The sequence below is a fragment of the Labrus mixtus genome, chromosome 5, assembly GCF_963584025.1.
Source record: "Labrus mixtus chromosome 5, fLabMix1.1, whole genome shotgun sequence".
NCBI classification, from domain to species: Eukaryota; Metazoa; Chordata; class Actinopteri; order Labriformes; family Labridae; genus Labrus; species Labrus mixtus.
Genome location: NC_083616.1, coordinates 23,074,704 through 23,087,814, shown reverse-complemented (window position 1 = coordinate 23,087,814; position 13,111 = coordinate 23,074,704). Strand labels below are relative to the sequence as shown.

Genomic DNA, 13,111 nt, shown 5'->3' with positions numbered 1-13,111 from the left:
TAACGCTCTGATTCATGAAGTAGTAACACGCTGAGTCATGATGTAGTAACGCTGATTCATGATGTAGTAACACTGAGTCATGAAGTAGTAACGCTGAGTCATGAAGTAGTAACGCTCTGATTCATGAAGTAGTAACGCTGATTCATGAAGTAGTAACGCTCTGAGTCATGAAGTAGTAACGCTGATTCATGATGTAGTAACGCTCTGAGTCATGAAGTAGTAACGCTGATTCATGATGTAGTAACGCTCTGAGTCATGAAGTAGTAACGCTGATTCATGATGTAGTAACGCTCTGAGTCATGAAGTAGTAACGCTGAGTCATGAAGTAGTAACGCTAAGTCATGAAGTAGTAACGCTGATTCATGATGTAGTAACGCTGAGTCATGAAGTAGTAACGCTGATTCATGATGTAGTAACGCTGAGCCATGAAGTAGTAACGCTCTGAGTCATGAAGTAGTAACGCTGATTCATGATGTAGTAACGCTGAGTCATGAAGTAGTAACGCTGATTCATGATGTAGTAACGCTGAGTCATGAAGTAGTAACGCTGATTCATGATGTAGTAACGCTGAGTCATGATGTAGTAACGCTGAGTCATGAAGTAGTAACGCTGAGCCATGAAGTAGTAACGCTCTGATTCATGAAGTAGTAACGCTCTGAGTCATGAAGTAGTAACGCTGATTCATGATGTAGTAACGCTCTGAGTCATGAAGTAGTAACGCTCTGAGTCAAATTGCCAGGAAATCTCTTTAGAGCGCCATGTCTTTCTCATTTAAAAATTGATATTCATATATTGCTGAATAGATATCTTGTTCTACCCTACAGAGGGCTGTCACACCCTGTCAAAAGTCCAACCCAGGCTGACATCCATCAAGACATACATGTACAATGGTTGGAGAGAAACTGTCCCTGCTTTCAAAGAAATCATATTTTTCCAGAATTAAACATGACCTCAAACAGCATTTTCTATTGTTTATAGACACTACTACACATAGTAAAAGTCATTTAAAAATGCAACAACCAGTAACATTTTAAACAAAAACTCTCTTAATGCTGCAAACATTTATAAAAGAAAAAAAAATGTATATGACCCAATCCGCTCTCTGAAGTTAAAATACCACAGAGGAATATCATTTTATGCATTCCATTCATCTTTGTAGAGAGCTGAACTTTTGGCTTTAACTGGTGTTTTGTGCTCACTTTTAATGGAAAACACACACCAATAGAACACTATGTTCTTCCCTCACCCACAAAGTCGTGCTTTGGTCACATTTCTGCATTTCTCAGGATACAGCAGTAAACACCTAACCGTAGTAAACAGATTCTGGTCCTTCTGAGGGAACTCACATGCTCCATAAAGGGCCGGGGTGATGCCTTGCCCAGTAGTCTACATGACTTATAATAAGTTCTCACAGCACATAGAGCACTGACAGTCAATACAACTACAACATATATAAATATGTCAGTGGGCAGCCTTCAATTGTGTCTGTGTTGTAACACTTTGATTTTATTAGTGAATATTTACATCAGTATTTTCTCTTGCATGTGAAATTTGCATAAACAGGTGAAGTAGCAGTTGACAGATTTTTAAACAATGAAGCTTAGATGCTCAAAAACACTTATACTGCTAGCATATCTAGAAAAAAAACAACAAAAAAACATTCAGTTTAGAGCAAATCAGAATTTCCTAATAAGAACAATAAAATATGCATTTCAGAATCATCAATTTTTTTTTTAAAGATAAATCAAATATTGATCAAAGTGATTTAAAGTCAAATAATTGAGTAGAAAAGTGCTTTAAAAAGTAGTAACAAGTAGTTTAAAAAACGCCCCCTTGGAATGGCTTTGGGATTTGATCTTTCTCTGAGTTGCGATGTGTTCTCACATGTAACAGAATCATATTAGGTGAACTTCATTTGTGTATTTGAAATTAAACTTCATATAGGTGGGTTAAGATTAGAAACACGACTGACCTCGCACTCAAATAAATAAATGCTTCGCAAAAAAGGTTAAATCAGTAACTAAAATTGTACAGCACCTTCAACTTCACCTGTTTGACTATAAAGCAACAAGATGTTTAACTGAGTTCTCATGCTTTTCAATATAAACCTCTATAGAACATAAATCATTGACATTCTTTAAATGGCCAACAATTCACAGGAACAGAAAGCACTTCCAGGAGATGGCACTGAAAAGGGTATTAAAAATGTCTCTGGTCAGAAGGAATCATTGTCCGACTGCCCTCCCAGACTGATCAGAGATCTGATCTGCTCCAGAGTCTCCATCCCTGGGTAAGCTCTCCGATGGGACCCCTCTGACTCTGACTGACCTACCGTCACTAGCCTCCCCTGTCCCCTGTTCCTTGACCCCACTGATCCCACAGACTCTGCCTTGTCACTTATAATGTCACTAACACTCGATCTTCCAGACAATCTGCCATGAGACCCATTGCTATGAGAAGCATGACTGTTAGCATAGCTCTTGTGGAAGCTGTATCCATTGGAGCTGTTGCTTTTGTGAGAGTTGCTGATGCTCCTGGGTTGGTCTGTTTGAGTCTGGAAAGTTTTACCAATCGAAACCTTGTCAAAGGATTTCTGGCTTCGGAAACTATGCTCAGAGCCTGAGTCATGCTGGGTAGCGGGCTTTAAACATTTATCCGGTTCCTCCTCTTTACCAACACCAGTGTCACCTGCCGGTCCACAAGCCTGATTGAAGGTTACATCTAGCAGCCTGTCTTCACACAAGAACTCCCTGACTGAGGCTGGAGATCTGGGAGTGGTGGTGTCAGCCGGTTTACCACTCTGAGCAGGCAGGACGCAGCCTTCCTAAAGAGAGAAATTCAAGGTTTGATGAGAAAAATGTTTAACCAAACAAACTGTTACAGAACGAGTGCTTTAAAGAATACAGCATATAAATTAAGTGCTACAAATAAAGACAGAAAGACACTAAGAGAGGCATACTAGGCAGATTTTCAGACCAAAACTATTTTTCTCTTTGGACAACACTCCTTCCTCCCTCAGCTCCCCCTCCCCTCCTGCCTTCACACTTCCCGCACCCCTCCCTTCCGGTTTCACCAGCAAGTGTCTGTGAGATATGCAGAGCAGCAGACAAGTGCTGATAAACATCTAAGAACAAGATTTAGTAATACATTTCATTGCCATAGAACTGCTATTCATTTCTTAATCTTAATTTCTTTCCTTTTTTAAAGTCATGTTTTGGGCCTTTATTTGATAGGACAGCTGAGGAGAGACAGGAAATGTGAGGGGAAGAGAGAGTGGGGGATGACTTGCAGCAAAGGGCAGAAGTCGGATTTAAATCCATGTCCATCGCAACGAGGACTATTTCCTCTGTACACGATAGGGCTGGGAATCTTTGGGTGTCTCACAATTCGATTTCGATCCTTGGGGTCAATATTATTCAAAGTCTATTTTCAGAAGTACATACATCAGGATTTACTCCAATCACCTGTGAAACTGGTTGAATTTCTTGCGGCTCCATTTGGCTTTCTAATGAATTAAAGAGCTAGCCTTAGCACTTAGCAGGGAGTAACTGATTAGAACATTTTTGGAAGTTATGACTCTATTTAAAATCTCAGACAATAAGAATCTCGATTTTTACATAAATAGTTTTTTTCCCCCTCTAGTGCGCAACATAACCGCTAGGCTATCCGACGCCCCTGTTCAGCTCTTAATTTCTCCTTGATGTGTTTCTAGAGTATTTTTGCTCAAACGTCAAACAGGAGTGTGAGTGCACAGGAGCGTTGGTGAAGGTTGGTGGTAAAAATGTGTCCTTATAACAAAATGCAATATTTCATAAGGATTCATTGTCTCATACTTCTTTAACTGAAACACTTGTGTAGGTAAACTGCGATCACACTACACTTGAATGTTTCCCCTACATTTAGCTGCTGTCCCTTACCAAAGTCAAAGCATCAGTCTTTGCTCGGACCTCCAGATACTCCTCTCTACCAAGAGATTCTGCAACACCTAAATGAGGTCCTAATGTAGAAGAGAGTTGAGGTCTGCCCGGAGGATGGAAATCGGATTTGTCAATTCCAGCCACTGAAGCAAGCTGACCAAGGCTGCAAAAAAAAGAGAGATAAAATCCATCAAAATTAAAGGTCCAAATTTCCGTTCTGACTCTACTAAGATGTACACCAACATAGTGAGAGACATTGAACTGGTGAATGTTACCTCTCATATACACAGGTTGCCTTTTTTTCAGCGAGAGATATGGAAATACAATGCTACCAATTTGCTCCTTTCATTAGGATTAATTACTTGAAGATATATTTTGGTTGGATGCATGGTTAAAGCATGGGAAGGTTATAATGGGAAGGTATCATGTTTTCAAACAGTAGTCAGGACACTTTTATAAGGGTAAAGAGAGTGCTTTAGAGTAAAGATAGAGAATTCAAGGAGACTGGTTTTATTGTGTCCACTGTGTAAAAGAATAAAGTAGTTGTTAGCAGGAGGAATGAACAAGTCAGACTTAGTCCTGAATAAACTCTAATAGCCACAAAAGTAGAACCGACAGTAGGGTGAATGCCAGGACACAAACTGGAATCAAGTGGAGATGTGCACAGTTGATACTGGAGGGAGTTGGGTCCACACCTAGAGTGACTCCACCTTAAGGTAAACAATCAAAGACAACTCAAAACGAAAGGGAGGATGAGGAGCTCATGACAAATTTAGAGGTTAAAATAAATCACAGCTGACCTGTCACAGTGAAACTAAAATAACCGTTTGTTTTATATGGGCTCATTATCAGGTTTCCAAAAGCTGGAAGCCAACAGAACCAAACAAATACTCTTCTGTTGTTAAAGGGCATCTCAGACCGAAACTGAAATCAAACACACATCTACGGGAACAAGTCCATTTACAAAAACAACCCAGCATTTACCGGACAACTGCATCTCATCCTAATGCATACAGACCAAAATAATCTTAGTATACTTCATGTTTTTACACTGGCAAGTATGATTCAACAACACATCTTGATGTGTCTTTCCACACAGAACCAGATTTTATGATGTAGAAATATAAGTAAAAACACTAAATGACTTTCTATGGGGGATTCTGTTTGAATGAAACTCTATTTCTGGCACAGGGTGTGTTAAAAAGGAGGGGGGGGGCAATTTAACCCAAATACATGAATGAAATCATTTGAATGACCAGACTTGTATAATGAAAACGAAAGTTCTACGGTAAATACTCGCTTTACACCGCCTAGCACCAGACCTCAACTGGCAACAAGCAAAGTGACAAGACAAATGTTGTCCTGTCCAGTTTAAACAATTGCCTTGTTGTTGAAATGTGCTACATAGATTTAAAAAAAATAATACTCACCCAGCATCCTTGAGGAGATCCAGGAAAGCATGGAACTTAGTAAATGAGGTCTCAATGCTCTCAAGAATGGCCTCATCCTCGAGAGCACCGAAAGCAGATGGTACTAATGCAGAGCCGGTGGCTCCAAGTGCCTCTGACAGGGACTGGTTGTTGTCACGAAGACGGGCATTCTCCAACTCAAACTGAAAATGTAATAAAAGAAAAGAACGAGTTAAAGAGCAGTTTGAAACCAGTCTCTCAAACATATATCAAAGTGTTTCAAGACTTGAGACAATCTGAGACAGTTACATGTTTTACAATCAAATTAGTTTTCTTCTTACTTCAGGCTTCACTTAAATAAATACTTTTTGAGTCATAACCACCATAATAATCCAAAACACACTTAAACATGTTGGAAGGACCCTATAGGTTTATAATGTAAGTCTGGAATTAACAGCCTTCAGTGCAAAAAGCATTTAGTTTGGCCTTCTTAACCTCTAAAGCTCAGGAATCCACAGTTCAACTTTACAGCCTGAGTGAGCTCCTCGGCTTATTCAGGAAAATACTAACTGATGAGCGGTACAAAGGAAATTCCCAGAAGGGAAACATGATGTGAAAAAAAAATAAAGGTTTATAAGTATCTTTGAGATGATCCTGACCTCCATGAGCCTTGACTCAGCTTTTAGCCTGGCCCTGCGCTCCTCTGCCAGCCTCAGACGACACTCTTTTAGCTCCATCTGCAGGGCATGCACAACAGCACATACACAAATACAATTACAAAGCATATTCATATTCAGTAAATCTAAGCTGAGTAAGTCCAAAACCTTTTCTTGTTCCTGTTTGCAAAAACTTAAAGGGTTCCCGTTTGAGAAATAAGACAGATGTAACTGACCTGCACACGTGTAAACTCCCGCCCAGTAAGTCTGTCTCGGAGACCAGGAGAAGATGTTTTCTGCTCGACCACTTCTTCTTCTTCTTCGTCTTCTTCCTCTGAATTTGACTCCATAGTAACCTTCACTGTAGCTGCACCCTTTTTTTTGTTGTTTTCAGAAAAAGAAGATGACATTAGCCTTTGAAATGAAATCCTTATTTGCAAATGTGACTGTTCTTGACACGGCATTGATCCCTTCACTACTGCAGAACGTTTCTGGTAAACTATTCCAATCCATACTTGATGCACAGACTGAAGAAAACTCACCTGAAAGCTTTGATCCATCACACTAACTCCAGGAGGCATACCTCTGTAACAAAGAGATCCGAAACAATAACGCCACAAGCCAATCACCAAAATATCCAACCCAACAGTCAAATACACATTGATATTTTTATCTGATGTTATTGTTGAATCTTCTAAAATAATAGAATTTCTTCCAATAAGAGATGGGAAACTGTGTCTTTTATGAACTAAAACATCTCCTCACCTCTGGCGCTCAGCTCGTGCAGCAGCACGCCATGGCACATAGCGAGAGCGTGTCTGAGTAACGCCTGAACTGCGTCCTCCAGCAGACGTTCCTTTACGAGGGGCTGCAGCAGGAAGAAAACCATGTAAAAGATTCATTCACACGTAGAGACCTCTAAGACAAAGCATGGGCTGTCTGGGAACGTTTACAACGGATTTGAACAGCGACACACCGTCATGACGGCAAAGGCCCTCAAAGTTGGTGAGTGAATAATTCAGTTTCTGTGATATTGCTAATAATAGCCATATAGGACACAAATAGGTGTACTGTAAGATATTAAATGCATGAATTACAGGTAATAAGACATTGAGGAACTGTGTATCCACGAGGTGTTTCATGTCTAAAGAAAGGCTCTTGTCAAATAAAAAAGAAAGGGAAAAAAATGGCTACAACTGTTGTTAACATTGTTGTTTACGTTCTAAAGTAGAAACTTTCAAACTATATCAAGCACTTAAAGATCATTCGTAGGTTTCCTTCAGCACCAGTCATCAGAGCTGGCTGGACTTATTAATGGGAAAAATGTATTTTGTTTATGTGTTAAAATAATTCTGTTGTGGGGCGCTGGTGGCGCAATGGTTAGTGAGTGCGCCCCATGTATGGAGGACAAGCGGGCGGCCCAGGTTCAAATCCAGCCTGTGGCTCCTTTCCTGCATGTCATTCCCCACTCTCTCTCTCCCTGATTTCCAACTCTATCCACTGTTATATCTCTACATTAAAGGCACAAAAAGCCCAAAAATAAATCTTTAAAAAAAAATAATAATAATTATGTTGTGAACTGTTTGACATTTCAAGGAATGCTGTTTTATTATATTATTATTAACTGGCCTATAAACATCTTGTTTCTGCATGACCTTTAATCTCTACAAGGATGTTATTGCATGGACATCTGCTCTTCTTCTGTTTAGGTTGATTGTGTTAAACTGCTTATCTCCTACAACAGAGCTTGTCAATATTGTTCCTTCCTGCTTGACATGTATAAAAGGAGTCTTCAGTGTCTCTCTCACTTGAGTTTGTCTGCAGACTGATCACCATGATACATTCTGTGCAGTCACTCCTTCTTGCAACTTCTTGCAAGAATAAAGCCTCACAACGATGATTGGGTCTTGGGTCTTTATTCATATTCTCACTGAAATATTTCCATAACAACTTACAAAAGATGAGAAAGATTTAAATGAATTCAGTTCTTACCAGTTCTCAGGATGACTTAAAAGCCAAACGGTGAGAAGTCAAAAAGAGACAGTATGAGTATGAGATCATAGGAAGGACACTATCTCATATAGATTCAAAGGGATGCAAAGGATAAAAGGTTTGGAATCTGTATTTCAACTGTGCCCTTATACTAAAATATAGTATGTTTTGTCTGCACAGGGAGACTGAGTTGAACTGTTAAACATATAGACAGGTACTCATGTTTAATGTAAGACTGTGTGAAGAAAAATATATCAAATCTATACACATACCAATCCGTACTGTAGCTTTTCTTCTGACCGTAATTGGCAGTGAACGCCTCCTTGGACAAGACACTCTCTGTGGCTCTGTGGTTGCAGGCTTGATCCAGCAGTACTACAGGAGAGTATGGATTTGTAACAAATATGAAGCATGCATGTAAATCATGCATTAACTTTTAATTTCAGTGAGTTTTACTGTATTTGATCACATAAGTTGCAGACACTCACCTCTTGTGACTGTCCATCAGCATTCATCAGCACTTTCTCGATTACAGTTTTAATGAGGACTTTGTCTGTTAAACAAAAATAAATAATTATTAAAATAAAAGTTTTGCAGAGATTTTTGTACGGTATCTTTTGTTTTCAGAGATGTTTCTGAACAATAACATTACCGAAGTAAATACAGAGTATTACAAAAGTAATCGCATGAAGACTTGCCTAGAAATAACATTCATTAGGGACACAGCTAAATAACATTCTAACAATGCTCCAGCCGCCCCTAAAGACTGCATTTTTAAAAATCAAAACCACAATACAAAGTGCCTTTTAGATACTTTGCCTAAAAGGCAGTACTTCCTTGCATTGTGAGAAGCATCTTTAAAATATGATGACTTTGGCTGAGTTACTTCTTACCCACTAAAGGGTTACTTCGAATATCCACAACACAAAGAGAAGAATTTGTTTTCAAGGATTCCAGCAAACGACGAGCTCCCTCATTGGACAGACCACACCTCTGTAGGTCCACAGCTGTTCAAAAAGAAACAAAATAGTTACAGAAACCCTGAGTTGAACTTCTACTTCTCATTGTAATTCCTTCAAGCGAATACACCAACTCACCTTTTACCCAGAGGTCCTCGGCTAGTTCTTTTGCCAGAGCAGCAGCGCCTCGGTCCCCAATCAAAGTGTTACAGTTTAAGGTGACTCGCCGGAGACCTCTCATTCCCTCAAACTGTGGCTGTCTGTACCTCAGAGACTCTGCCCATGCAGTACCATGCCTCTGCATTCCCTGATGCTAAGAAATATAGTTCTTATTTTATATAAAGCATTTTACACAAGTACCAGAATTTTCCATGTAAAGATAAGTTTTTAATGAGATCTGGGCTTAATGATGCGTCTGTAACTCTTAAAATAACAGTCTTAATATACACACCTTGATGATGTTTGCCATATGCTCTGCCCCTCTCCAGGTGAGATTGCATCCTGTGAAATCTACCGTCCTGATGCTTGTGGAATACTTAACGCTTTGGCAAATGACTGAAACATACAAAAAAAAGATTTGCAAAGACATGATGACACTCTTCAATCTTGTGTCCAAAGAGGAAATCAAACTGTGAATATACATACCTTCTAAGCCTTCATCAGTGATTGGACAGTTAGCCAAGGACAAGATTTCCAGGGAAACACTTTTTGCCAAACCCTGGATCAGAATACATACGTTTTTTTTTTTTTTAACTGTTTATTGTTTAACCAAGTTAACTCTTTCACAGAGCAGCTGTCTGAATCAATATTAACTTGTGATTTACATTTTGTACATCCAATGTACGTATGTTTACTACACTAAAATTACAGTAACTACCGTGGTACATACACAGGGCTATTTATCAACACTCACAGGTTTGAAATTGCTTCAAGTAATATCAAAATAAAATAATAATATTCTTATTTTGTATACCTTTGTTAAGGTGATGAGGTCCCTCTCTCTCAGTGGAAGTCCATTAAGATGCAGAGTCTTGAGGTTAGGAGAGATACCCAGACAATCTCTCAGGGCCTTGCACAACTTAAATGTCATGTCCTTAGAGCGAATGGCTGGGATCTTCTTCTTGAAGTTAGACTTTAAATAGCTTCTATCTAAAATAGGCAGTGATGTGATCAATGGTAAGAGGCAAGATTTGGCATTTATTCAAATTGAGATTAAAGTTCCTGTACTTGTTTCTAGATCAGAGGTTATATGTTAGAATTTTTTTTTTTTTTTTTTTAAACTGTTACTCGATATTAAAGGTTTGTTTTCAACCTTACCTGCTTCCCCAGAACCCAGACTTGCTTGGTATGTGCTACTTATTGCAATGTGGTGCAGGTGCTTGTTGATGCAGATAGAGTTGAGAATGGGTGGCCAGTCTGTGAGTTTGACCCTGTCTCCATTAAAGTCCAGAACCCCTTTCTCAAGGTTTATCTTTACTGCTGGAAGTGGGACAGATTCCTGTCTGGCACAGGCAAATTCATAGTATGCCATAAAGTCCTGGGGACCCTGCCGACGAATTTGAGCACTGTCTTGAACCATCTTTGACCTTCAAACACACACAGATTAAAAAAGTCATTAAGAAAACAATTTTTTAGTCAAAATAGTTCAAACTTATTTTGGGGTAGGAGATCTTACCTACTTTTCTGGTATAAAGATTTTTGTTCCTAAAAACAGCTGTCTCAGTAAAGAATACTGGATTTCTGCCTGCATATCAATTTGTAATTTACTGTTTTCTATACATGATTCTTGACATGCACCATCTGCTTTTTGTATTACTTAAGATTTTCTACTTCCTTCACTGTTCTTAATGCACAAGTAGGCCAACTTTAGTCATTTTTGGGGCAAATGTCCTTGCAGATTCTGCGACATTTGACTATTTTTTGGTCGTAATGGTAAATACTTTAATGTCCGTTATCAAAAATGTTGAGCCCATATAGGTGAGGTTGACTATAATGGGGGAAAACGATGATGTACATTGTATAGGTCTGTCTGATGATAGGTAGTGAGTCTTTTAGTATGCAGAGCTGACACCTCATCTGGTGCTTTAAGTCAAGTCCGTGTTCCTAGATCTACCGGGACACACATTTACGTGTAACACCTAACCTTTGACAGTACGGTACCGTAAGGGATTATCACGGTATGTTGGTTTAAATAATCAGAAATTAAGTTATTCCGTGCACCGCTTATCCTGTCACCGGCAGAGGCGTTGGCAAGCTAAGCTCCTAGCAACCGTTGCTACTGAAGGATAGCGGTGACTCCAGTTGTTTTTAAAGCTTATCTTTATTGACTAATAACACAATGTTTGAAAAACAAAGCAAATCTAATTTACCTTATACATGTACCGACGGCTCTATCGTCGTTACAGTGTTGTTTTAGAGTTCGTTGTCGACTGTCTAACAACTTCGCCGGTGTGTTATTGTTATCTTTACGACCGCTCAAAAGTGGCGCTGTTGTGCTAGAAATGCCCCGCCTCCTTCTCTCCCTCACTGATGTCCGTATGACTCCGTTCGGAAACCCTGCTGCCCCCTATCGACGTGGAGGGAAACTGAAGGTTACGTGACAATCCCGAATAAAGTGAATGAAACCCCGCAATGAAGGTATTTGTTGATAGTGTAGTGGCAATCTAACAACAAAAAGTGCCACTGGAGGGAATTTTAAGTAATTTCCAACTCATGGTGGGTAAAAAAGGGAATGTCCGCCGTGTGGCTTCCCCTAATTCCCTATCCCCATTCACCTGTGTCTCCCCTTTCTACCTACCTGTGGCTGTAATTACCAACTATGCCCAGGTGCGCAGGTGACGTTTGCAGCAGAAAACGTCCACACAACCAACCACACACACACAAACTACAACACACAACAGATAGGATATGCCTTTATTGATTCCTGGAGGGAAAATGTGGTCGCAACAGCAGCATAAAGACAAAAGTTATAACAGATTAATAGAGAAAGAAAAAACAAAACAACAGCAAAAAACAAACTAGAAGAAGAAAATAAGTTAAAACAGAAAAGAAAAACGCCCAATAAAAGACCAAAAGAGGCAGTTGTTGGATTCTGCAAGTTAAGTGAACAGCATACACCTGACAAAATAATAATAATGAAGGATTAATACTTAATGTTTAGGCCTACCTCTATCTGCAAGGGAGTACATTTGAGAAATTATCAGTATTTGACAGGCACAGCAGCACATAAACATTAGGGTAATATACTATTAAAACAGTTCTGCATCATAAAGTATGGGATGCAATATACAATTTAGTGGTTTTAAACATTTCGACAATATAGTAGCGAACCATAAAGGATTCCCAAATTAAAAAAAATGCTATAGAAAAAAAATGTGTGCATCACATCAAGTATAGAAGATAAAGATAAAGATAAACTTTATTGATCCCCCATGGGGCAAATTTTTGTATTACAGCAGCTCAAGAAAACAGGAAAAAGGGATAAAATTATTAAAAATAAAAATAAAAATCAAACATATGTACATCAGTTAAATAACAGCAGAGAAAAAATACAATAATAGAATAATATGTATTTATTTAAGACTAGTAGTGCTTAGTTAAATCCTGGTTGTATATATTCACATTCTTAGTTTTGATATTTTTAGTACTTATTTACTTTTTTATTTAATATTATATTGTGTTTAGATTTGCTAACATTGTGTTTTTTATTCATATTGTGTGTTTAGATTTGCTAACATTGTGTTTTTTACTTAGATAACCTGCTGCTGTAATTCTAATTCTATTCTAATACCAGGTATGCGCATTTCCACTTGTGGAAAGACTTATAATTAAAATAGATAGAATAGAATAGATCTTATAAACGTAATCAATTAATTATTTATTGAATAATAAAGTAATTAGTAAAAAAGACTTGGTTTTATGACATTTGTCCAATTTTCTTTTGCATGGAACATTCCAGTTAAAAAGTGAATTAGGTTCCCAAAACAAACTCTTCAAACTTGTGTGTGACGTTTGAAGGCGGGGTATCGCTTTATTACAAATGGGATTACTCCATGCACCATTTATCAGGTTGTAGTGAATTCAATCCTGACAATTACTTTGATGGGCGTTGTGACGTTTTCGATGTTGTTTTCCCGGTGCGCCTTACTCCCTTCGTCACAGCAGGACAACGCCCTCTC

The 13,111-nt window shown here is 38.7% G+C and overlaps 1 protein-coding gene across 2 annotated transcripts; it reads right to left on the bottom strand.

Moving 5' to 3' along the window:
- Positions 1 to 1,060: 1,060 nt before the first annotated feature.
- cep78 (centrosomal protein 78) lies at positions 1,061 to 11,433 on the bottom strand. Of its 2 annotated transcripts, none has more exons than XM_061038657.1 (17): positions 11,303 to 11,433; positions 10,251 to 10,519; positions 9,907 to 10,082; positions 9,579 to 9,651; positions 9,385 to 9,488; positions 9,072 to 9,240; positions 8,868 to 8,981; positions 8,463 to 8,527; positions 8,247 to 8,349; positions 6,748 to 6,850; positions 6,525 to 6,567; positions 6,219 to 6,356; positions 5,986 to 6,063; positions 5,348 to 5,529; positions 3,918 to 4,080; positions 1,936 to 2,824; positions 1,061 to 1,879 (listed from the first exon to the last, which is right to left on the bottom strand). In XM_061038657.1, exons 2-16 carry the CDS (start codon positions 10,510 to 10,512, stop codon positions 2,216 to 2,218), a joined length of 2,382 nt encoding a protein of 793 aa, XP_060894640.1. In that variant the 5' UTR covers positions 10,513 to 10,519; positions 11,303 to 11,433; the 3' UTR covers positions 1,061 to 1,879; positions 1,936 to 2,215. The 2 variants fall into 2 exon arrangements, with proteins under 2 accessions (XP_060894640.1, XP_060894639.1); XM_061038656.1 differs by having other exon boundaries at positions 1,452 to 1,879; positions 9,072 to 9,246.
- Between the last annotated feature and the right edge of the window lie 1,678 nt (positions 11,434 to 13,111).

What these genes read in the sequence shown, in the direction of transcription:
- cep78 (XM_061038656.1), bottom strand. Translation starts at nt 10,512, where the DNA reads ATGGTTCAAGACAGTGCTCAAATTCGTCGGCAGGGTCCCCAGGACTTT. An exon ending in CACTGATGAAGGCTTAGAAG is followed by an intron (nt 9,489 to 9,578) that starts GTATGTATATTC and finishes TGTATGTTTCAG; the next exon opens with TCATTTGCCAAAGCGTTAAG. An exon ending in AGACTGATGCTTTGACTTTG is followed by an intron (nt 2,825 to 3,917) that starts GTAAGGGACAGC and finishes TTCTCTCTTTAG; the next exon opens with GAAGGCTGCGTCCTGCCTGC.